The sequence below is a fragment of the Lissotriton vulgaris genome, chromosome 5 (assembly GCF_964263255.1).
Source record: "Lissotriton vulgaris chromosome 5, aLisVul1.2, whole genome shotgun sequence".
Lineage (NCBI taxonomy): Eukaryota > Metazoa > Chordata > Amphibia > Caudata > Salamandridae > Lissotriton > Lissotriton vulgaris.
Window position 1 is genome coordinate 1,875,793,491 of NC_141693.1, and position 27,117 is coordinate 1,875,820,607.

The 27,117-nt window shown below is 45.6% G+C and overlaps 1 protein-coding gene across 1 annotated transcript in view; it reads left to right on the forward strand.

Moving 5' to 3' along the window:
• TEKTL1 (tektin like 1) overlaps nucleotides 1-27,117 on the forward strand; it is a 182,846-nt gene that overhangs the window by 124,147 nt on the left and 31,582 nt on the right. The window contains exons 6-7 of the mRNA XM_086924377.1: nucleotides 17,230-17,325; nucleotides 21,781-21,894. Coding sequence (XP_086780503.1) covers nucleotides 17,230-17,325; nucleotides 21,781-21,894 — 210 coding nt within the window. The remainder of the gene's footprint in view (nucleotides 1-17,229; nucleotides 17,326-21,780; nucleotides 21,895-27,117) is intronic.

Consider the following 27,117-nt stretch of genomic DNA (forward strand, 5'->3'; position numbering starts at 1 on the left):
TGGAGTGCAAGTTGGCATAAAATTCGATAGGGAGACCATCTGGACCAGGGGCTTTCGCTTTTTTAAGGGAGGTAATAGCCTTGAGTATTTCCTGAGGTGTAATGTCAATTTCTAACTGTTGAAATTCAGTAGGAAGTGACGGAGGGGGGGGAAGGCCTTCAAAGAAACGAGAAAGATCCTCATCTCCAGGCCGTGTATCGTCTGTATATAAGAGTTTATAATAATTATGGAAAACCTGTGCAATTTCCTCATCAGAGGAGACCTTGGTGTTAGTGTCTTCATTAAGAATAGAGCCAATTGATTTGCGTTCAGATTTGATTTTAAGGTAATTAGCCAACATTTTCCCAGCCTTATTTTGACCCCCATGAAATTTGGATTTAATCTTTCAATGGAACGATTTTAGTGTAAACATCGTCTAGGTTCAGTCAAATGATATTTCTGGAAATGTTTTTCTGACATACCTCTCTCTGCCTCTCTCTTATCTATCTCACCTCTTTCACTCCTCCACTCTTATATATATATATATATATATATATCATGTATCTTATATTAAAAAAAGTATTGGTGCTTTAGTTGCTTTTATTGCACAAACAGCAACATACAGTACTTTAAAATCTCATAACTTACAGGGAACTGTAAAATATGGGAAATGTGATAAGGTTGCCTGGGAAATACAGATTTTATCATCATACTACAGCTTCTAAAGCCCTCAGTAGAGCCTTAAAATGGGAAGAACCACTAGGTTTACGCGCCATGTTGGACAAAATTATGTGGCCAGGCTATCTGAATTATGTGGCAAAAATTTAAATTATGCAGCGCACTCTTTGGCAATATTATTTTGATCCACTTGTGGTAGAAGCAACTTTTTGGCTGAAATCCACAAATTGTGAAATTAAGTGACAAATTATATGGCAAATACACTGTCAATTATTGCACGGTAAGCACTGCATCCACAAACCAGCAAAAAACAACTGACCCTCACAATAGCCTATTGATTTATTAATAATTCCTTCAAAAGAGAAATAAAATATAAACATATTAATTGCCGTCAGTGCTTATTGCTAGCTGCTCTTTGAAGAAAATAGCATGTTCAAGGTAACTACTCCATTATTAACATGTAATATAAGAAATAATGGGTAACATGTAATAAGTTCAATATTGCCATCTTGGGGTTCTGCTGACATATACTGCCTGTCTCTCTCCTCTCTTTCTTTCTACATTTTGCTCCTACCTACCTACCTACGTACCCATGTCCGCCCCCCCCCACCTGTTCATCTATCTATCTATCTATCTATCTATCTATCTATCTATCTATCTATCTATCTATCTATCTATCTATCTATCTATCTATCTATCTATCTATCTATCTATCTATCTATGTGATCAAGACCCAGTGGGGGTCGAAACGCGTCATGGCGGACTGACTGGCTGGTCAGAAGATTCGCACAATAAAAATTTGATTGGCACCAGAACTGTGGGTCGACTTTTTCGTTTCTTGCCTGAAATCCAAGGCAGTGAACAGCAACGATTTGAATATATATATATATATATATATATATATATATATATATATATATATATATATATATATATATATATATATATATATATATATATATATATATATATATATATATATATATATATATATTTTAACAGGGCTCTCCTCACGAGGGAGGAGAGAAGAATTGAGTCGCAACCTTCCTCCGGTTTGAAGTGTGTTTATTTATTCTTTTAAAAGCGGCATTGTTCTTGTAGCTCAAATGCATTTCGCTCACTCCTGTGAGCTTCGTCAGAGAGAAGAAGAGGCGCCGTAGGTTCAGATCATAACAGCTCACCACAAGACCCTCAATGTTCCGGTGCTTCCGTTTTTAACCCCTTGTTGGGTACCACGTTTCAGCTGTTCTTTGGACTTGCTGCATGCTGGGTCTTGTAGTTAGCTGTAGCCTTCAGTGCGTGTTGCATATCGATTTTCGCCTCCCATGCCAGCCGGAAAGACCCTTGAAAATGTCCTTTGCAACATCTTCTGGGACCCTGACCATAGTCCAGTCTATGGGGGCACCTCACACCCTTTCGTGTTTTGCACGTTCCTCAGGTTGGTCCAATTTCGGGTGTGAATGGCGCTCTGATGGGCGGTGCGTTTCTCTTGGGCCGGACCTTGGCCACATGAATATTTTAACAGGGCTCTCCTCATTTACATTTATATATATATATATATATATATATATATATATATATATATATATATATATATATATATATATATATATATATATATATATATATATATATATATATATATATATATATATATGAAGAAAGGGGGTAGGGAATTAATAGACAGACAGACTGAGATGGAAAAGAGAGAGGATCAGGTGGAGAGGGAGATAAGAGAAAAATAGAGCGGAATATAGTGATAAACAGAGAGATCAATATATATATATATATATATATATATATATATATATATATATATATATATTCTGTCCACAAAGATTGCTCTCTCAGGTGTGCCACACGCAAGGAGATCAGCACACAGTTCCCACCGGTAGCACCTATCCAGTCTCTCACACGCCTCTCTCTTAGCTGCCATACGCGTTTCGGGCGTCCTTCCGCCCTTGATCACTGGCTGGCCACGAATCACAAAAGGCTTATTTTTCTTGCACTAATTTATTCAATTTAATAGTCACCACCCCAGTGGGCGTAAACAAAGTGGCATTGTGGTCCTCGTAGTCCGATGTACTTAGTGCAAAAAGTAAATCCAAGTGGAAGCCTTTAGTAAATCCGTGAAAACAATGTTGACCCCAGTGGGTGGATTGGGGTGTAGAGAAGACCTTCTGCTGCCAATACCTGCCGGCGGTCTAGGCTCTCCTTGCTTCCTTCGCTGCTCCGAATTCCTGAGCAGCGTGAAACCGCCATTCCAGCGGCAGGGCACTCCCGCGGCCGAGCCAGCCGCATTAGATTCTGTCCACAAAGATTGCTCTCTCAGGTGTGCCACACGCAAGGAGATCAGCACACAGTTCCCACCGGTAGCACCTATCCAGTCTCTCACACGCCTCTCTCTTAGCTGCCATACGCGTTTCGGGCGTCCTTCCGCCCTTGATCACTGGCTGGCCACGAATCACAAAAGGCTTATTTTTCTTGCACTAATTTATTCAATTTAATAGTCACCACCCCAGTGGGCGTAAACAAAGTGGCATTGTGGTCCTCGTAGTCCGATGTACTTAGTGCAAAAAGTAAATCCAAGTGGAAGCCTTTAGTAAATCCGTGAAAACAATGTTGACCCCAGTGGGTGGATTGGGGTGTAGAGAAGACCTTCTGCTGCCAATACCTGCCGGCGGTCTAGGCTCTCCTTGCTTCCTTCGCTGCTCCGAATTCCTGAGCAGCGTGAAACCGCCATTCCAGCAGCAGGGCACTCCCGCGGCCGAGCCAGCCGCATTAGATTCTGCCCACAAAGATTGCTCTCTCAGGTGTGCCACACGCAAGGAGATCAGCACACAGTTCCCACCGGTAGCACCTATCCAGTCTCTCACACGCCTCTCTCTTAGCTGCCATACGCGTTTCGGGCGTCCTTCCGCCCTTGATCACTGGCTGGCCACGAATCACAAAAGGCTTATTTTTCTTGCACTAATTTATTCAATTTAATAGTCACCACCCCAGTGGGCGTAAACAAAGTGGCATTGTGGTCCTCGTAGTCCGATGTACTTAGTGCAAAAAGTAAATCCAAGTGGAAGCCTTTAGTAAATCCGTGAAAACAATGTTGACCCCAGTGGGTGGATTGGGGTGTAGAGAAGACCTTCTGCTGCCAATACCTGCCGGCGGTCTAGGCTCTCCTTGCTTCCTTCGCTGCTCCGAATTCCTGAGCAGCGTGAAACTGCCATTCCAGTGGCAGGGCACTCCCGCGGCCGAGCCAGCCGCATTAGATTCTGTCCACAAAGATTGCTCTCTCAGGTGTGCCACACGCAAGGAGATCAGCACACAGTTCCCACCGGTAGCACCTATCCAGTCTGTCACACGCCTCTCTCTTAGCTGCCATACGCGTTTCGGGCGTCCTTCCGCCCTTGATCACTGGCTGGCCACGAATCACAAAAGGCTTATTTTTCTTGCACTAATTTATTCAATTTAATAGTCACCACTGTGTGCTGTTCTCCTTGCGTGTGGCACACCTGAGAGAACAATCTTTGTGGACAGAATCTAATGCGGCTGGCTCGGCCGCGGGAGTGCCCTGCCGCTGGAATGGCGGTTTCACGCTGCTCAGGAATTCGGAGCAGCAAAGGAAGCAAGGAGAGCCTAGACCGCCGGCAGGTATTGGCAGCAGAAGGTCTTCTCTACACCCCAATCCACCCACTGGGGTCAACATTGTTTTCACGGATTTACTAAAGGCTTCCACTTGGATTTACTTTTTGCACTAAGTACATCGGACTACGAGGACCACAATGCCACTTTGTTTACGCCCACTGGGGTGGTGACTATTAAATTGAATAAATTAGTGCAAGAAAAATAAGCCTTTTGTGATTCGTGGCCAGCCAGTGATCAAGGGCGGAAGGACGCCCGAAACGCGTATGGCAGCTAAGAGAGAGGCGTGTGAGAGACTGGATAGGTGCTACCGGTGGGAACTGTGTGCTGATCTCCTTGCGTGTGGCACACCTGAGAGAGCAATCTTTGTGGACAGAATCTAATGCGGCTGGCTCGGCCGCGGGAGTGCCCTGCCGCTGGAATGGCGGTTTCACGCTGCTCAGGAATTCGGAGCAGCGAAGGAAGCAAGGAGAGCCTAGACCGCCGGCAGGTATTGGCAGCAGAAGGTCTTCTCTACACCCCAATCCACCCACTGGGGTCAACATTGTTTTCACGGATTTACTAAAGGCTTCCACTTGGATTTACTTTTTGCACTAAGTACATCGGACTACGAGGACCACAATGCCACTTTGTTTACGCCCACTGGGGTGGTGACTATTAAATTGAATAAATTAGTGCAAGAAAAATAAGCCTTTTGTGATTCGTGGCCAGCCAGTGATCAAGGGCGGAAGGACGCCCGAAACGCGTATGGCAGCTAAGAGAGAGGCGTGTGAGAGACTGGATAGGTGCTACCGGTGGGAACTGTGTGCTGATCTCCTTGCGTGTGGCACACCTGAGAGTGCAATCTTTGTGGACAGAATCTAATGCGGCTGGCTCGGCCGCGGGAGTGCCCTGCCGCTGGAATGGCGGTTTCACGCTGCTCAGGAATTCGGAGCAGCGAAGGAAGCAAGGAGAGCCTAGACCGCCGGCAGGTATTGGCAGCAGAAGGTCTTCTCTACACCCCAATCCACCCACTGGGGTCAACATTGTTTTCACGGATTTACTAAAGGCTTCCACTTGGATTTACTTTTTGCACTAAGTACATCGGACTACGAGGACCACAATGCCACTTTGTTTACGCCCACTGGGGTGGTGACTATTAAATTGAATAAATTAGTGCAAGAAAAATAAGCCTTTTGTGATTCGTGGCCAGCCAGTGATCAAGGGCGGAAGGACGACCGAAACGCGTATGGCAGCTAAGAGAGAGGCGTGTGAGAGGCTGGATAGGTGCTACCGGTGGGAACTGTGTGCTGATCTCCTTGCGTGTGGCACACCTGAGAGAGCAATCTTTGTGGACAGAATCTAATGCGGCTGGCTCGGCCGCGGGAGTGCCCTGCCGCTGGAATGGCGGTTTCACGCTGCTCAGGAATTCGGAGCAGCGAAGGAAGCAAGGAGAGCCTAGACCGCCGGCAGGTATTGGCAGCAGAAGGTCTTCTCTACACCCCAATCCACCCACTGGGGTCAACATTGTTTTCACGGATTTACTAAAGGCTTCCACTTGGATTTACTTTTTGCACTAAGTACATCGGACTACGAGGACCACAATGCCACTTTGTTTACGCCCACTGGGGTGGTGACTATTAAATTGAATAAATTAGTGCAAGAAAAATAAGCCTTTTGTGATTCGTGGCCAGCCAGTGATCAAGGGCGGAAGGACGCCCGAAACGCGTAAGGCAGCTAAGAGAGAGGCGTGTGAGAGACTGGATAGGTGCTACCGGTGGGAACTGTGTGCTGATCTCCTTGCGTGTGGCACACCTGAGAGAGCAATCTTTGTGGACAGAATCTAATGCGGCTGGCTCGGCCGCGGGAGTGCCCTGCCGCTGGAATGGCGGTTTCACGCTGCTCAGGAATTCGGAGCAGCGAAGGAAGCAAGGAGAGCCTAGACCGCCGGCAGGTATTGGCAGCAGAAGGTCTTCTCTACACCCCAATCCACCCACTGGGGTCAACATTGTTTTCACGGATTTACTAAAGGCTTCCACTTGGATTTACTTTTTGCACTAAGTACATCGGACTACGAGGACCACAATGCCACTTTGTTTACGCCCACTGGGGTGGTGACTATTAAATTGAATAAATTAGTGCAAGAAAAATAAGCCTTTTGTGATTCGTGGCCAGCCAGTGATCAAGGGCGGAAGGACGCCCGAAACGCGTATGGCAGCTAAGAGAGAGGCGTGTGAGAGACTGGATAGGTGCTACCGGTGGGAACTGTGTGCTGATCTCCTTGCGTGTGGCACACCTGAGAGAGCAATCTTTGTGGACAGAATATATATATATATATATATATATATATATATATATATATATATATATATATATATATACACATATATATATATATTCAAATCGTATATATATATGTACACACACAGCCGGGGGGTGGAGCATGAGATGTCCTGCAACCCCGTAGGTGGAGGAGGGGCAAGTAACCACCTGACTGGGCATGGCCACAATATCAGCTTAAACATCAGCAGACCCCCAGGACATTGTTTTAACTTTGAAACGGGCACTGAGGAAGCTATTTATGCGAAATGCGTCTGCCTTGCGTTTTCAAGGTTGCTGTACACAGAGCGCTGGAACTAATAAAAGTCAGCTGCAGTTTATCCCGGAGATGTCTCGTTTTTTGTCCTTACCTGGAGAAAGAGTAGCTGTCGTGTTTTGCCAGCTTGCAGGTGCTGGCTTTTGCGAGACGCCCTCTGGTTCTGGCAGTATCGTGGGACACCTGCAACCCTTGGTTGAAGTATTGTCTACACCGCGATACCCCCCGACGCTCTATATTTCCAAACAGATTTTACCGGCACAAGGGGAGAGAGGAGGCAAAGCTTTTGCCTGAAAAGGGAGACTGGAACTGACTTACACCCCTCAAAGGAACTGCAAAGGAGTGGGGCACACCATCCAACCTGGTTTGGGGCATCACCTGTTGCCTGAGAGACCCTATGACTGTATAGGCACTCATGGAGGACTCCAACTCCCAAGATGCAGCAGCCGGGGGGAGGAACACAGCCCGGAGAGAGGACGCGCTACAACAAAGCCTGGGGTGTCCCGTGGTTTAATCAAGTCGCACCCGACGTAAACCTTTACAAGAATACCTATCAAGAACAGTACCATGTTCAACATTGCTTCACTTTTGAATCGTCAACTCTGTGATCTCCGGGCACTACAGTCCTAGATACTCCTAACATTGTACAGAGAACATTACCCTGTTGTCTCAGTTGCTTGCACACCAACGGTCACGGGCCCGGCTGGGTCGGAATTATCACCAGCTGTGCGACCTTCTGATCGTGACACAGCCATCTAGCCCTGAGGATTCGCGAGTGCGATGAAACACGTGTCGGCTGGCTGTTTGATCCATTAAAGGACTCCACGAATTACCCTTCCACTGGAGTTTCTGAGAAAAAACTTTTGTCACTTTGATTTCTGTACTGAGTGTTGTATTGTTACATAACAATTGGTCTACTGTTGATTTGAGTGCATCGGCAACCCAGTCAGTTAGTCAATTGGTAGTTTATCTACTCAATCTGAGTGGTTCTAAGGCCCTCCCACTCGCCAGCTTGCACCATATAAATCTTGTGTTTTTCAACTTTTGTGCGCACATACAGGTAGTGCACCTAGTAGCTTAACTGACCAAAAGCCTTGCAGGATCCCTTCGTGGCCACAATATCAGCTTAAACATCAGCAGACCCCCAGCACATCGTTTTAACTTTGAAACGGGCACTGAGGAAGCTATTTATGCGAAACGTGTCTGCCTTGCGTTTCAAGGTTGCTGTACACAGAGCGCTGGAACTAATAAAAGTCAGCTGCAGTTTATCCCGGAGATGTCTCATTTTTTGTCCTTACCTGGAGAAAGAGTAGCTGTCGTGTTTTGCCAGCTTGCAGGTGCTGGCTTTTGCGAGACGCCCTCTCGTTCTGGCAGTATCGTGGGACACCTGCAACCCTTGGTTGAAGTATTGTCTACACCGCGATACCCCCCGACGCTCTATATTTCCAAACAGAGGTTACCGGCACAAGGGGAGAGAGGAGGCAAAGCTTTTGCCTGAAAAGGGAGACTGGAACTGACTTACACCCCTCAAAGGAACTGCGAAGGAGTGGGGCCCACCATCCAACCTGGTTTGGGGCATCACCTGTTGCCTGAGAGACCCTATCACTGTATAGGCACTCATGGAGGACTCCAACTCCCAAGATGCAGCAGCCGGGGGGTGGAGCGCGAGATGTCCTGCAACCCCGTAGGTGGAGGAGGGGCAAGTAACCACCTGACTGGGCATGGCCACAATATCAGCTTAAACATCAGGAGACCCCCAGGACATTGTTTTAACTTTGAAACGGGCACTGAGGAAGCTATTTATGCAAAACGCGTCTGCCTTGCGTTTCAAGGTTGCTGTACACATGGCGCTGGAACTAATAAAAGTCAGCTGCAGTTTATCCCGGAGATGTCTCATTTTTTGTCCTTACCTGGAGAAAGAGTAGCTGTTGTGTTTTGCCAGCTTGCAGGTTCTGGCTTTTGCGAGACGCCCTCTCGTTCTGGCAGTATCGTGGGACACCTGCAACCCTTGGTTGAAGTATTGTCTACACCGCGATACCCCCCGACGCTCTATATTTCCAAACAGATTTTACCGGCACAAGGGGAGAGAGGAGGCAAAGCTTTTGCCTGAAAAGGGAGACTGGAACTGACTTACACCCCTCAAAGGAACTGCGAAGGAGTGGGGCCCACCATCCAACCTGGTTTGGGGCATCACCTGTTGCCTGAGAGACCCTATCACTGTATAGGCACTCATGGAGGACTCCAACTCCCAAGATGCAGCAGCCGGGGGGTGGAGCGCGAGATGTCCTGCAACCCCGTAGGTGGAGGAGGGGCAAGTAACCACCTGACTGGGCATGGCCACAATATCAGCTTAAACATCAGGAGACCCCCAGGACATTGTTTTAACTTTGAAACGAGCACTGAGGAAGCTATTTATGCAAAACGTGTCTGCCTTGCGTTTCAAGGTTGCTGTACACAGAGCGCTGGAACTAATAAAAGTCAGCTGCAGTTTATCCCGGAGATGTCTCGTTTTTTGTCCTTACCTGGAGAAAGAGTAGCTGTCGTGTTTTGCCAGCTTGCAGGTGCTGGCTTTTGCGAGACGCCCTCTCGTTCTGGCAGTATCGTGGGACACCTGCAACCCTTGGTTGAAGTAATGTACACACACATATATATATATATATATATATCGTCGTGATCAAGGTTGCCAGGTGTAATCAAAACGCGTTGGTAGCATTTTTAGTGAATAGACTCACAAGGGGTGCCGTCATATGTTTTTGCGAAGGAGTGGAGACGCCATTTGTAAAACAGTATATATTTATGTATATATATATACCAATTTCTTCGTCCGACGCCAACGCGCCCCCAACTCGTCTTGGTAAGGTAACAAAGGACGAAAAAGCAGAGCCCGTTCTGGTGCAAAAATTCAGTGCTTTATTTCATTCAAGAAATGAACACCCAGCAAGTCCACATGACGCGTTTCGCCTCTAGCCAGAGGCTTGATGACATGATGTGCTGCCAAAACTGATGAGGATACTTATAGTGCATATAACAAAGGGTGGAGTTAATTAATTCACTTCCTGGTATTTTAACCCTATATAAAAACTGTAACCATATTGTGCGTCACAAACGTATCTTTGTGCAGAAGTAAACATAAAAGACATAGGGCCCGATGTAGGTAAATGGGTTTTTCCGATTTCAAAATACCGAGGCGGGCCGAATCGGTATTCTGAAATCGGAAAACGAGATGTAGGAAAGAAAAACCGAAAAAATACCAATTCGGTCGTCATCGGTATTGTGATTCGATACGTACCGAATCGGCACGGACCGAATCGGAAAGTACCGAATCGGCTACCACCGAATCGGAAATAGCCGAATCGGCAAATACCGAATCGGCAATTACCGATTCGGTGGTCGGAATACACCCCCATGGCCAAAATGCCCATAGGAATGCATTGAACAATCCGAATCGGTAAAATCCGAATCGGTAAAATCCGAATCGGTAAAATCCGAATCGGTAAAATCCGAATCGGTAAAATCCGAAACAGCCAATGAGGCGGATCCACCCTCCCCCACCCCAGCAGGGAGTGGCTACCCAGGCAGGTGCAGCTCATTAGGAACTTTCTGGAGAGGCAGCCTGAGCTGAACACTCACAGTGAGCAGCAGTGGGAGCAGGAGCCAGAGAACTGTGGATAGCAAGATGGCAAGCAGCAGTGAGAGCCAGAAGGCTGGCCACAAGAGAAAGCCCAAGTTTACAACCATGGAGCTGCAGGTGTTGGTGGAGGAGGTGGTGAGGGTGCACAGGCAGCTCTTTGGGAGGCTGTCCCTCACTGTGCCGGACAGCACGAAGAGGAGGCTCTGGAGCGAGATAGCTGAGAAGGTCAACTCAGTAGGTGTCACCCCCAGGACCCTTGATGACCTAAAAAAACGATTTTACGACATCCGCAGCCTGATGAAACGCAAGATTGCTGAGCTGCAGAGGCAAGCTGGACTGACTGGTGGGGGCAGGAACCCGGCACCACCCCTCACTGAGCTGGAGGAACTGGTGTCCAGCACCATCGAGAGGGAGTGTGTGACAGGAATCGGGACCCTGGATAGCTCAGCCAGAGCTACAGCTACAGGTAAGAAGCATGCGCATCATGACACACCCTACCAGACACCTCCCCTTTGGACACAATGCACAACCAAACCCCAGCCCAGTACTGTAACCAACATACAAGAGAAAAGCATCATGGTAAATGTAGTCAGCAGAAGTTTGCAAAATATGGCAGTGCAGAACCACAATATAGAAAACAGTGGAACACATTCAAAGGATATGCAAGGACATGTGCAATGCTTTAATTGTAGTGACTGTAATACATCCGCACTCAATTTACAAATGCTTCTTTATACCTAAACTATTCTAATAACGTTACATCGTATAAAATGATTTGGTCGAACCGTGCTCTTTAGATATGGCAATGGAAATAAGTTTAATTTCTAATGCTAATTGCATAAGTTACAATCCGACTTAAAGACATGGAGTCGAATCTGCCTGATCAAGATAAAATATATCACTATTCGACTTATCATTCCCAAAACATAGATAAATAACTTGACCAAATCCTTAAATAATGGACTACATAGCAACTGCTTTGCGATACTAACAAACATATGTTAAGATGGCCGCCGTGTACACAGTCAATTCCTAAGTTCTAAACACCTCTACGTAACATCGCGATACTACGCGACTCGTTACCTGCCGAACAACGGTATATAAACACTGGGAGAATGCTACACTGTTGCAATCCTGATCGTATTGATGTGACGTTCTGTGGCCAAAAAACTCCAAGTAAGTAAATGGAAGGCGCAATTATCGTTAATGCTTGTTAACTCGGGAGCTTCCCCACTTTTAATCCATCTAGCTTATAATCTCTTCGGGTAAACATTTTTGCCATGGTTGCGTTTCCCCTGCTTTCAGCTACAAACTTCTACCTTTAGCCTAAACACGTGTCGTTAACCTATTGTACATAACTCAACTTTGGGTTTACATATAGGGCGAAGATTAGCCTGTACCGCTACCATCTCCATGCTAATACTGCAGTAATGATGCCTGACTCTTGCGCAAGTATTTGGTTTTTAAATCCGTTAGCCATAACGCAACACCCGATGGTTGCTCAATGCTTTTGGTTAGAAGTAGTCTACATCATTACGAATGTTAGGCTTTTGACAAAACTTTAAATGCCTTTAGTCAGGTTAAATACGTCTTACTTTGAACAACTTGATATATTGCAAAATGTTCCGCTTAAAACTGTTTTTGAGATCGGACATAATGCAATAACTCTCGACTATAAATAGTCTAATCTTCTCGATTAAAATACATATGCATTGCTTTTTTACTCAGAAAAACTCGAGCGATTTGAATAGCGACATAAAGTGGACTAACTGCCAGAACCTGTCCACCGCAGCACTGTATTCACTACAAGGTAAATACCTGCAATCCATGCTGACCCTAAAAATACACTAATAGCCATGCGTTGTACTACAATAAAGATAATGGTTAAGAATCGCCTTTCTTTTCTTACAGTGTATGCTACATAAAATTGATTTAGTTCATTGCCCGATCTCTACGCCATTATTGAAGGTGCGGGTGCCGTCATTAACTCCAAACTGACGTGCTTTTTTGATTCAAAAAGTGAGTGTAAGCTACCATTAACTGATCAGTAATCAGGAATCATTGTAAATATTATCAGGATTCTGTTGATTTATCGTTTTTCTAATATATATCGCCCTAGTCGCCACACCGACTTTTTAAATAAACTTGACTATTAAAATGTAAATATGTCTAGATTTGTATAATAAATAAGTAACTCTATGCTTAGAGTTGTAAACCAGGTACTCAAATATAATTTAACATATTATAATATTATGTTGTTTTCCTTACAGAGGGTCATCAATTGCATATACTATTATTTCGTCCTGATGATGGTCTTAAGAAAAATCGAAAAAAGACCGAAACGTCGACTTGTTTAGTCCAATTCTGCATAGTTTGTTTCATGTCAGCTTTTGATTTTCTTCTGATTGATAGTTGAAATCAACTGAATACTGTGTCTCAGCAGTCTGGACTGTATTTTTGGATATGTTACAGGAAAAGCAACCAACACCTTAAATATCCAGATTATATCTATGTATGTACCCTGTCTTATGCCCATGTTCATTTGTTGTACAGAAATGTATATCTTTTTGCCTTGAATTTAAATAATAACTTTCAGACAAACAAAAATCCTGGTTTCATGTTTTATTAATTATTCATTGTATATATGATGTTAGTGTGGTAACATCCTGTGTTCCTTGTCTCAAGGACTTTTTTGTTTGAATTTAATTGAACAGCTGCTGATTAATTTCAAGTTTAGGTACTTTGATTGCCCCTAAACAAGTCCTAATAGTGCTGATAATTTACACAACAAACAAAATCCCTTGCTGGCCATTCTCTATTACAATAAACTCTGCCCGAGCCCGCAAGGGTATATTGGGTTGCTCACCTTCCTATACATTATCTTTATACCTAGGGGCACCATCAGGCGGAGGACCACAAGCTACTGAGGCACCAGCACCAGCACCAACTACCAGTGCGGTGGCAGGGCCTAGCACAAGTCAGGCTGCCCTGGAGAAGGAGGAGGAGGACAACACCATTGGCCAGGGAAATGAGGGAGACCTTGTAATTGACTATGCATTCCTTCACTCCCCACAAATGTCTGGCACACCCCCATTGCTGTTCTCCCCTGAGAACTCTCCAACAACGGCCCACCCTGCACCTACCACACCTCCTGCCAGGAGTATGGTTGTGGCTCCACTCAACCCTATCCAGGGAGCAGCGGGTCAGGCCCAGGCCACCACCACAACAACACCAGTGGCACCCCAGCCCACACAGCAGGGCGGCAGCAGCAGTACCCGGAGGCGTGCCATTACCAGCACTGCACGGCCGGAACGGGAGGGCAGCGTCTTCCAGGGGCTTGAAGGCAGCATGGTCAAAATCCAGCGCTTGCAGGCAAAGTCCATCATGGCCTGCCAGCGCCAGCTCCGCCAGCACAACCTGCAGATGGGCGAGATGGTGCAAGGGTTCAAGGCTTTTGTTGACACAAACAAGGAAGTTGCTGCAGGTCTTGGCAGGCTGACCACAGCCATCACACAGCTATGCGGAAGACTTGACGAGCACGAGCAAGCGCGCAGGCGGGATGCCCGCATGCACAACCGATCTGTTAGCCGCCTTGCTGCTGCAACCGCGCAACTGTGCCAACGTGGGGCTAATATGGAGGCAAGCTTGACACAAAACACCGCTGAGGTCACCAGGGGAATGGCCCGCATAACAACAGCCATGGAGGCCATGATCATTTCCAACACTGCGGCCAATCCAGCCCTGGACCTGGGGGAGGCAGGGGACAGCAGCAGCCGCAGCAGCCCGGCCAGCGCTGTGTCGGAGCCGCGCCGGAGCACCAGGCGCTCTGCAGAAGCCGCAGGACATGCGGAAGGGGGTGAGGCACACCCCAGTGGGGCTGCCAAGCGCCCCAAAAAGTAGGCTTGCCAGGGCGGGTGAGGCAACCCGGACCTTTGACATTTGTTTTCTTTACTTTGACATTTTATTTTGTTGCACATCAGTGCAGTAACAGTGTTGCAACATTATTAAAATTTGCTTTTCCCCACAACCATTTACCTGTCTGTGCATCTGTACTCACTCAGAAATAGTTTTCTGTTATCTCCTCACGTCTGTATCTGCCATCACTTGGCGTAGACACCCCAGCAGGTTGTGTTAGTGGCACAGCATCGTCGTCGTCATGGTCCTCGTAGTCAGACAACTCGACCTCAGTGCCCTTCTTCACCGCAAGGTTGTGCAACATTGCACAGACAGCTATGATCTTGCAGCAGGTGATGGGGGTATACTGCCTTGCACCTCCACTCTTGTGCAGGCATCTGAATCTACTTTTCCAGATGCCAAAGGTCCGTTCAACTACATTCCTTGTGCTTTTGTGGGCCCGGTTATACCTCCTTTGGATGGGTGTGGAGGGGTTGAGGTAGGGGGTGAGTATGAAAGAGCGGAGGGCATATGCACTGTCGCCTGGAAGGAAAAGGGGTAACATTACTCACATGCATACATGTATTTCACTTAGCTACTTTGTGTAATGGGGGTCTGATGATGTGTCTCACCTAGGAGGTATCCTTCACCAAATTCGCCAGCCATCAGCCGTGCATAGATGCCGCTCTGTTGAAAAATGTAGGAGTCGTGGGTACTCCCTGGGAATTTTGCTACCAGGTCTGTGATGGTGCACTTCGCATTGCAGATCACCTGAACGTTGATGGTGTGCGTAGACTTCCGATTGCGGTATATGTATTCTGTGTCAGCTGGGGGGCAAATCGGAATGTGCGTGCCATCTATGCAGCCAATGATTTGGGGAAACTGTGCCATCTGGTAGAAGTCAGCTTTAGTTTGTAGCAGTTCTGCGTGGGTTGCAGGGAAAGAGATGTATTGGTCCATCCTGTGTATCATGGCATCAAGGAATGTGTGGAAGAACCTTGACAGGCTGCTCTGGGTCACCCCTCCTACCGCTGCAACTCCACTTTGATAGCTGCCAGACGCAAGCAGGTGTAAGCTGCATAGCACCTGGACGTGCGCTGGGATGGCGTGTGCCCTTGGGGTGGGGTGGTCCAACAGTGATTTGAGGTCCCTGATGAGCTCCAGAATGGTGTCTGAGTCCAGCCTGTACCTCTGTAGGATCTCTGCCTCTGTGAGCATGAACAGGGTGGTCCTCTGTCTGTAGACCTGTTCCTCTCTTTGCCATTCCCTCTGTCCTTCCTGCTGTAGCCGTAGCCGCCTTGCAATGACATAAAAAGCTGCCATCCTGCAAGTTGCAATGCATTTTGGGTCTATTTTTATGGGTTGGAGTTGGTTACCACCTGATTGTAATCCATGGTAAATACCGAGTGAATAATACCAATTTAGAGCCAAAATCGGTATTTCTGTGCTTCCCTACATCTCCCTATCTGTCCGAATCGGGGACTTTACCAATCGGTGATTCTACCGATTCGGTATGTTATCCGATTCGGCTTATTTCCGAATCGCTGTCTCTACCGAATCGGTACATGGTCCGAATCGGATATTTTCCGATTCGGTGTCACTACCGAATCGGTACATGGACCGAATCGGATATTTTCCGATTCGGTGTCACTACCGAATCGGTACATGGACCGAATCGGATATTTTCCGATTCGGTGTCACTACCGATTCGGTACATGGACCGATTCGGATATTTTCCGATTCGGTGTCACTACCGATTCGGTACATGGACCGATTCGGTATTTTGATCCGATTCGGTGTGTTGCCGAATCGTTACATTTCCGATTTTCGGTATGTACGTATCGGATTCTTTTCGATTCGGTAGTCATTCCGAATCGGTATTTGTACCGATTTGGACGTGTTTCTTTGCCCTACATCTCGATGGCAGTATACCGATCGGTAAGGGCCCAAAATCGGTATTTTCGGCCGTTACCGATCGGTAACGGCCTACCTACATCGGGCCCATAGTGTCTTAAATTCATATAACTTCATTTTGGAGCTATAAACATAGCAGCAAAAATTTGCAAAATACGCAATATAGACGGTCAAATATATTATCATATATAATTCTAAAATCATCTATATACAAAACAGTTTCAGGGTAAAAATACATTAAAATGGTAGTGCAACCCAAGTGGGTGTTATATCTTATTGTTAACTCACATAATTTCTATTTTTTATGCACATTTAATATTATCTCTATCAGTAAAAACAATCCCAAAGTGCAAGTGCTGTGCAAAGTTTTGTTATAAAGTGATTTGCGCATGTATAAAATCATGAGAAAAGGGAGAAGGTGGGGTATTGTCCTTTGTCCTACAATATTTAGAGATCATTCGTTCTTATAGTTTATGAAATGATGAATACATATACACACACACATATATATATCACGTCATGTGATCAAGGACCCTGGTGGATCAAAACGCTTCATGGCAGCTATGCACAAAAAATAAATCAAGATTGCACTCAATAGGTGTAGTTTGTGCCTTTTTTGGTTCGTAAAGAAGCAGTGAAACCCTGGAGAAAGGGCAACGGAACACACACACACACATATATTTATATACATATATACATATATATTTCTGCTTCTCCTCTTTTTCCCTCTCATTAACCGTCTATCTCTCTCTCTCTCTCTCTCTCTCTCTGTTCCAGTCTTCACTGTCCTCTGGTAGTACATCAGCAGCCCATCCTGACTACTCATTGCCCCTCCGTTACCCAATCATTGACCACTCTGTTAACCCACAATCCACTGCTCCGCAACCTGCTCTTAATGGTTCATGTTTTTGATTGTCAGGGCCTGCTGCATGTGACAAAAGGCACTGTGAGGACCTCTCTCCACCGCTGTCAGCGCCTCTACGATGAGATGGAGAGAACCTATGGACTCGCCCTGGTATGTAGAGAGTGCGAGGGTTTATAAGAGGTGTACCTGTCTATCACATTCCAGCACAATCAGTATCAACCAAAGATCCCATCATTGCACTCCTACCACTACTATCCCAGCAGATCTTCACTTCATTTGTATCCGGTGCTCTGATCCCTTTACTGCATCCATCAACCAGAAGCATGCCAAGTAGCATCAGCTTGCCAGAGGTCTGCCCACAATCCAGCTATTGGCATCAACTACAGGTCTACTAGCTAGAAACAACTAACACAAGTGCATCTGCTACCAGCCAGAACTCTACAGACCAATATCAACCATGATCAGCCCTCCCTTAGACCACACTACCACCACCAAGCAGAACTGTGTAAAAAATGATAAACCCATCGTAGTTTTCCCTGCAGTCCCTGCCACCATCCAGAGGTCTCCCATTCAGGGTCTCCCAAACCGAGAATTGTTCTCCCTATGCCCCCACTCTACAGACACTTAGCAGCAAACCTAACATCTCCCTGAGACACTACTGCTACAACTGACCAGTGATGTATAAATTAACATCAGCCAGAGTCCTGGAATCAATCCTACTGTTGCCACTAAGATTTCTACTACCCAATATAAACCAATTTGGACCCGCCACATTTCCCTGATGTCACTAATAAGACCTCTGTAGACCACTGCCAATTACCTCGAATACTGCCCTTTAATCACACTTATACCAACCGTATACCAAGGAGCACTAAAGAGGATGTAGTTTCTTCACATAACTCAACTATCACCAATGCTACAAGAGTGCTATATACCAACTCACGCGACTTCACAATCTCATCATTTCTGCTAACTTGTACAACACTGGCCATCATTAATCAACCTGAGTTATCCCTGTTTTGCTATGTTTTTCACCAGGCAGCGCTATACTGGTTTCAACCAACCAAAATGCTACATAGATCCCACTGCTGCCACCAACAAGAGCTGTAAAAAACATTAACCATCAACCTTAGTCTTTTCCATAAACTTACTTTTACCACTAACCTAAGTTTTACCATCCACTATTAACCATCATCAGAACTCCAACCATTTTGACACTGCCAACCACCACAGCTATTGCGATGGGTATCAACAATATGCACTCTTTCATAGTCCTTGCCTTACCACTAACAGCTGCCTACAACATTGACAAGTAGGCCTTATGCCTACTCAACCACTGGCAATCAACCTGAGGTCTGAGAAAGGCTGGTTCAATGGTTACTGCAGCTTTCCACTCCCCTGCTAACATCTTCCTTTTAAGCCCCACTTTTAATTGCTGGACATTTCTCTCCTTTTCCAGCTTCTCCTGTGCAACAAGACTGCATAGAAGTTGCAGTGTTTGCAGTTAGGGAAGAAGGAAGAGTTAGCAACAGATTGAAGCAGTTCTCTGTGGTGCATAACGTCAGATTCCTGAGCTAGCAACGTACCCTGTCATTGGAAAGGCTAACAACTTCATGGGATGAATCAAGGGCCGTGAATTGTATGTTGTTTGTACTTGATTTTCTGCTGTTAGGTTTCTGCATCATTGTATATCCACAAGGTTTCCTCTCAATTGCCTCGGTCTAACCCGCAGTAAGAACAGCTAGTTTTAAGACGGTAAGCTCTTACCACCACAGACAACAAGCTAAGGTCTCATTACTACAGACACAAGCTAAGCTCACATCATCACAGACAAGAAGCTGAGCTGAGCTGTAACAATCACAATCCATACCTCAAACAACACCTTAAGATCTTATTACCTCTAAGAATGAGCTGGCATCTCACTACCACAGACAACAAGCTAAGAACTGACTACTTCTGCCACCTAGCTAAGCTTTGTCTACCATTGGCAGTAAGCTGGATTCAGACACCCCTGATACCAGCTGAAATTTAGCGCCACTCAACCAATATCAAGCTGAGACATCACTACTGATGTCAAGATAACAACTCTCAACACTTGGACCAAGCTAAGATCTCATCCCACCTATACCAGTATGAGACCTTCTCGCTATAGACACCTGCCCAAGATCTCACTCAACACTGATACCAAGCTTGGCAACGCCTCGCCCCTGGTACCAGCATGGCATCTTGAACAGCTTAAAGTTAGCTGAGATCTCACCATTATTGATACCTAAATGTAATCATATATATATATATATATATATATATATATATATATATATATATATATATATATGATAAAGAACCTAGAGTCTGCAGCCGTGCTTGATGTAACAGAGCGGGCTGTCAGGAATATATATATATATATATGTATATATATATGTATATATATATATATTCCTGACAGCCTGCTCTGTTACATCAAGGACGGCTACAGACTCCAAGTTCTTTTAAAAAAAACAACTTTTTATTAACATACATCAGCTTATTAATTTCAATACAGATAGGGCAACCCTGAGCCACATATACTGTCTTCTCCCTATACATGGACCAATCCAGGTCTTTCTTCCATTTATCCACTGTAGGAGGATGTGATTGTCCCAATAATTGTGCGATGTTTCTCTTAGCTAGCATGAGCCCCAGAGTGACCCACTGTGTAAGATAATTGTTCAAATCTGTTGGTTCCCAAATATTCAATAGGCATCTAAGGGCCTCAGGACCAAGCTGGGTGGTTAGCACTGTGTTGATGGTGTTGTGTATCCTATGCCAATAGGGTTGAATGAGGTCGCATTCCCAAATAATGTGCATAAATGTACCCTCTTGGCCACATCCCCGTCTACATTCCCCCGTCCACTTTTACCATCCGCACCAGCTGGGGTCCCGTCACGTATACCCTATGGAGGATTTTAAGTTGCACTAATCAGAGCCGCACTGGTATAGCCACAACTCTAGGCGAGGAACCGGCCTCTTGCCATTCTTTGTCACCCATCTCAATTCCATCCCCTGACCATTTCTCCCAGAGTGAATGAAGAGGGTCCGACATATTATTTATCAGTTTTTTATATATCAAAGAGATAGTTTTATCAGGTAGGTGTCCATCCAATACCCTATCCTCCAACGGAGAAGGATGGCACCTGGCATGAAAAAGGGAGTGCAAAGAGTGTCTGATTTGTGTGTAACGAAAGTATTCTGTGTCAGCCAGGTCGAATTGTTCTTGCAAGGAGGGGAATGATTTAATATCTGACTTTTCCCATAGATCACATATGCGTGAGATTCCAATAAGGTCCCACTTGTCAAACCCCTTAAATCTCCACAGGCTACCCAGCTGCTCTGAATCCCACAACGGAGTTTCAAGTGTAGGTCTGCAATCCCAGCCAAGGTTTCTGGTGGCAGTGTGCCAGATATGTACCGAATGTTTAGGGGGGCCCGTCAGACTCCAAGTTCTTGTGCCAAGTTAGTTTATTAGAGCAACATATCTACCATTACGCGTTTCTATATATATATAGGGCCATATGTAAGAAGGATTTTTGCATGCGCAAACTTGTTTGCGGCCCGTTTGCGCATGCAAAAATACTTAAGGGCCAAATATAAACCCTAATTAGTGAGTCGCAAATTAATTGTGACTCGCTAATTAGGATTTGCGACTCGCTATTAGGAAGGGGATTTTCAAGGGCGTCCCTTCCTAATAGCGAGCCTGAGCCCCATGTATGACTGTTTTGCGGCCGCATTTGAGGTAGCAAAACAGTCGCAATTTACCACCTACTTCAAGTAGGTGGTAAAGCATTCGCGAACAGGAAGTTAACCTTTGGGAATGTATGTGAAAATATTTTTTAAGGGCAGGTAGTAGTCCCAGGGACCACTGCCTGCCCTTAAAAAATGAAACCAAAACGTTTCATTTTTTTTTTTATGTATCCCGTTTTCCTTTAAGGGAAAGGGGCTGCATTAAAAAAATGCTGCTTTATTTAAAAGCAGTTCCAGACATGGAGGTCTGCTGAGCCCAGCAGGCCACCATCCCTTAGAGGGCCAGCCCTTCCCAATGGGGTCACAAATTGCGAGTGGCTCATTAATATTCATGAGCCTCGCATTTTACGCTCCCATTGGGAATCACTAACAGTGTCTGTGACACTGTTGTGCATTTGTTTTTGCGACTTGCAATTGTTTGCAATTTGCGAATCTCAAAAGCAAGTGGTTGTGCATCTGGCCCAATGTGCTTTGGTGTTCTTAAACTCTGTAAATAACAGATGCTGCTAACACCCTGCAGACTGATGCTTAGTTCATCAATGCTAGGAGGATGAAAGTCTGAATGGGCCATGTCGGAATTCAGACTTATAACTTTCCTGTCACACAGCGGTTGGCAGTGAGCCCTTATCAGCTATAGCTCTTATACCTTTAATAAATTACCAATATAGGGATGAGAATGGGAGTATTGACTATAAGATGCATGGATAGAAGTGAAATAACTAACAGTGGTTATCGGGATGTACAGCAATAGTAACCTTAGTGAGGCCTATGTTGCATTATATTTCAATCAAAAGCAAACTTCCCATGATCCTTCACATGTTTTAGGGCCCGGTGTCCAGTGGAGACATGTTGCCTCAACAACGTTTGGATCGTCCACAAGTCCGAATACACCAACGTCACGCTGGGAACCAGCTACCTGAGACCGCCATGCTGACAAAGGTAAAAAGTGAATTCTTACCTAAACTTGATTAATGCTGCAGAGCTATAATAATAACACATTATCTCTATAGTAGCACAAAGCAGTAATAATATCTTATTACCTCACTGATATCACATTACCTCAATAATTTAACTGACCTTGAACTTAAAACATGATTATATGCATTAAATCACCCTAGGATTATAGAACCTCAATATCAACACATAACCTTGATATCAATATTATTTAAAAAGTCACTGATACTTATTACACTTGATAATGACACATAACATGGATGATATAGTGTTTAACCTTCTTGACATCATCTGATATAGTTCAAAGATGAATTCTGTGCCAACTGGATAGTTTCCATTATCACAATACGTTTGTAACATGTAAAATACTAGCAGAATTCACACACAAATCTTAAAAATATAATGCTATCAGAGTATTACAGTATTACAGAATTTTTAAAATATCACATGTAATCATAAATATATAATGCCAAAAATATCATAGCATCTTCTTAATACAGAATCATAATAACATCTATGACTTTTAATATTAGTGGACCTTAATTCGGAATTTCAGAAATATTTAATAATATGACTAAACCTTAATATCAAAACATCATAAACATATAATACAATTAATATATTAGAGTTGATGCTTAGCTGTATCTGAACCTTCTTGGATCACAGATGGACCATAGTAAAACTGTGTATTTACCACTGCAATGCCCTTCTTGAAACTTAATAAAACAATGCTATCAGAACAGTAACTACATTCAGCAGGTTCAGTCAGCGCACTATGACTACCATGTTAACAAACATATATTGATCCTAGGAGGATCTTCTTGTTTGGGATACTCTTGTCGAATTGTTTACATTTGTATTAATTATGTATCTTTTATGGTTTTAAAACTTAAAACCGTATAAAGTGTTTTGAAATTGAAATAGTCATTCAGTTTCTTTTAAAGTTTCATCCATGTTTGGGTCACAAGGTGTTATTTGATAAGACAAAATTACTTACTAATCCCGTTCATGCACATTTTCTCTCGCAGTGCCCTATTGCTGAAAGTATCCTACAAAACCATTCCTGGAATTCTTGATAATTTCATAGAATTTGGAAAAAATATCCTAGAACTCTGAGTGTTACAGCACCATAAAACCACCATAGCACTGTAATATCATCAAAGCTTCTTAATAACATTAACATTTTAAAGCATCGAAAGTTTAGGAAGAATGGGCCTACTTTGGTAATCAGACGGCCAGACCCTAGTGTTCTACTGGAGAACAGCAGGCCTGGCACACCTATGAAATCATAAAATCACACAGGAGAACCTACACGTAAAAACCATAAAAGCACATATTAGGCGAAGCATCTTTCGGATCTCAATTATAGCACAAAAATGTGATCACTAGCACTTCAGTGATATGAGTGAACTCAGCTGCTCCTGAAGGAAGGTTGTGCTATACATGTAGCATCAGATACACTAGATTTATCTTTTCATATCCCGGAACCAGGAACCAGTAGTGATATTAGACCACGTTGCAATTTAGAAGTGAGAGAAATCAAGTAACTGATCATAGTCTGATAAAGAGAGCATTTTGCAGTTTTGTAAAGAGAAATAATAATAATAATAATAATAGGTCCATTTATAAAGCGCAATGGTTACACTAATGCCAGTGTGTCCCCGCGCTGCCGTAGAGTTAGCCAGAATACAGAAACCCCCTACCCTCACCCTTCTATAATTGGGGAAAGAGAAACGTTTTTAATTTTTTCCTGAAACAACTCTCCTGGGCCTCCATCCGGAGCTCCATCGGGAGAGCATTGCATTGCTTGGCCGCCAGTAGGCGGAAAGACCGACCTCCCATCCTCGCTTTCTTGATAGCAGGAACGCACACCAAACCAACCCCCCCTGACCTCAGCTGACATGTGGGGACATAGGAGGTAAGGAGTTCCGACAGATACAAAGGGGCCTTTCCCTGCAGTATCCAATGGCAGACACAAAGTGCCTTGAAAGTGACTCTTTCTTTTATCGGGAGCCAGTGTAGCGCAGCCCGAGCTGCCCTAGCCGATTACCTTCCCGGGTGCCTCAAGATGAGGCGGGCTGCCGCATTCTGCACTCCCTGCAGACGGATCAAACACTTGGCTGGCGCGCCTAGATAAAGGATGTTACCATAGTCCAGGTGCGACGTCACCAAGCATGAACCAGGATCTTCCTAGCCGCCACAGGTAGTAGGTCCAGGTTTTTTCGCAGGACCTTCAATATCCCAAAGCAGGCGCCTGCCACCCGCCTGGTTTGATAGTCGAAAGAAATACTGGGGTCTAGCCAAACTCCCAGATTATTTCCCTGCTCACAGGACGTAGGTGCCACCCCCAAATCCTGGGGCCACCATGCCGACAACCACACAGTCGGGGCCCCTACCACCACAAGCACCTCCGTCTTGTCGCCATTCAACTTCAGGCAGTTCTTAGCCATCCATGCAGCCAATTCTTGCAGGGAAACATCCTTTACGACGCAACTTTTACAACGCAGTGCCTTTACGACGCAACTTTTACAACGCAAACCATTACAACGCATTGCGCGGGGGCGCTCTAGGATAGGGAATAAGTTTAATTTACTATCCAACACCTTCCCTAGTGTCCACGAGGAATGGAGTTGGAATAGTAAATTAAACTATTCATTATCCAGCACCCCAAAGCACTATGCGTTGTAAAGGTTTTCGTTGTAAATACTGCATTGTAAAGGCATGCGTGGTAAAAGTATGCGTTGTAACGTCATACATCCATTCTTGCATGCATGCCATGAAGTTGGAGGCGTTCGACTCAGGCGCCTGGGTGAGGGAGACCACCAGCTGCGTGTTGTCAGCATAGGATACGACCCTGATCCCAAACCCCTCTGCGATCTCCGCAACGGGAGCCGCATAAAGATTGAATAGGGTTGGGCTCAGGGTTGAGCCCTGCGGCACCCCCTGATTCAGCTTGATGACCCTGGAGTAGTGTTCGCTCTGTCTCACCTGGAAGCAGCGTCACAACAGGAAAGATTTTAACCAATTCAGGGCACTGCCAGACACCCCACCCTTCCTCAGACATTGCACCAGCGTGTGATGAGCTACAGTGTCAAAGGCGGCACTAAGATCCAACAGGATCAAGGCCGCCGTTTGACCTGCGTCCACCAATTGCCTGATGGATTCAGTGGCAAAAAGCAGCGTCGTTTCTGTCGAGTACCTAGCTCGAAAGCCGGACTGGGTGGGGTGAAGAAGATCATATTCCTCCATATAGGCCGTTAGCTGAGTATTCACCACCTTTTCTGCCACCTTTGCAAAGTACGGCAGAAGTGAGATTGGGTGTAGGTTATCCAGATGATCTAACCCAATGTGCGGTTTCTTAGGGAGTGGCAAAACCACTGCTTCCTTCCAGCATCCAGGAACACGGCACGTTCTAAAAGAAGTCGCCACCAGATGTCTTATAAAGGGCTCCAGACATTCCAAACTCCATTTAAGCCTTTTTGGAGGAGCCGGGTCCCTAGGGGATCCGGACTTTATGCTACTGCAGATGTTAATCAGTTGTTCCGGGAGGGGCATCGAGATTTCCTTCAATCCCTCACCCTCCCCCACAGATTCTCTTTCTTCCAGCCCTTCCTCCTCAACTCTGGCCGATTCTGGGAAAGTGGAATACATTTTTCCACCTTCTCGGAGAAGAACTCGGCTATCTGATTACAGAGCTCCTCTGAGCCCACAGCCGGTGCAGCTAAGCTGGTGATGGACCACTTATAAATCTTAAATAGCTTCCGAGTAGAGCTACTAGCTGAGTCAATTCTCTCCAGAAAGTGATCAGCCTTAGCCCCTCTGATTAGCTTACGGTACTTCCTTAGCGCCTCTTTATAGTGCTCTTTCCTCAGCTCTGAGAAGTCTACCCTCCAGCGCCTTTCCCGTTGTTTGCACCCCGCCTATGCTGCTCTCAGGGCCTCTGAGTAGCAAGGGCCGATCTCTGAGTTCTGTACTGTTTCCTCTTAGCCCATGGGGCCGTACAATCCAGAGCCTCCGTGATACGTCTCTCTAAGTTTTTACATGCCGAATCAACATCGTCGCTCTCTGGCGGGCCATCCTGCACCAGGGCCTTGCTAAATAGTCCCTGAGAGAAACCCCCCGACCTCTTGACAAACCGCTATCTTATTGCCGGGTTCCAATGTCTTAAGGCTAGGGCGTATAATCGCGAATGGCACTAAGAAGTGATCCGTGCATGCAACAGGGAAAGGGGTATGAGCCACAATATCCTCCCAATTCATGAACAATGGGTCCAATAGATGTCCTTTTATGTGAGTAGGGGATGTGGATCTAAGTCCTAATTGCAGTGTGGCCATTTCCTGACAGTTCAGTGGCCATGGTGCAGGCCCTGTCCTCAAGCCGCAGGTTGAGGTCCCCGAGCACCATGAATTTCTCATATCGCAAGGCTGGTTGTGCAAGGTGTTCCAGCATGCTGGACACAAAGCCCTTGGCGTGGCCCGGAGGTCTATTAATTAGAACCCCCTTTACAATATAGCTTTGGTCAACCGTAAGCGTGACGGTCCCTGCCTCACAATTGTTCAGATTGATATCCTTCAAAGTGCAATGGACATGATGTTTATAAATAATTGCAATGCCACCCCCCCTACGATCTCTCCTGTCAAGATGGCTAAACGCATAGCCCTTGGGGACAGCTTCAACAACATCCGGGGCCGACTCCTCGTCCAGCCAGGTCTCTGTAAGAAACAAAATATCGATCTGGTCGTCTACCAGCTGGTCGTAGACCTCCAGTCTATGTTTCCTAAGGGACCGGCAATTCACTAAGCAGCATTTCACTAAGCAGCGCTTGAGCTCACTGATAGCCTCCTCCACCTCCCCTCTTCCTCCGAGAGTGAATGAGCAGAATCTGCAGCCCCCCCTTCTACTGTCACCCACTATACTATATTTAGAGCAGTCCTTAGTGTGGGTGCGCAGCTCATGTAAATATTGGGAGCTATACTGGTATTTCGTTTTGCCCCGAGCAGGGGTTCGGGCCCCTGGACCCGACCGGCCGCAGTCAAGCACAGACAGGCTTGCCTTTGGCGCGCCAAAGGCATGCCCGCTGCGTGGACGCGGTAACATCTCAATAAGTAGCTGCCTGTCAGCAACTAGACTGCTAACCGGCCCCCCGGAAGTGCCTGGTTCTCCCTATCCCGCCCTCCGTGCAACGGTACTGGTTACCGCATTGGACCA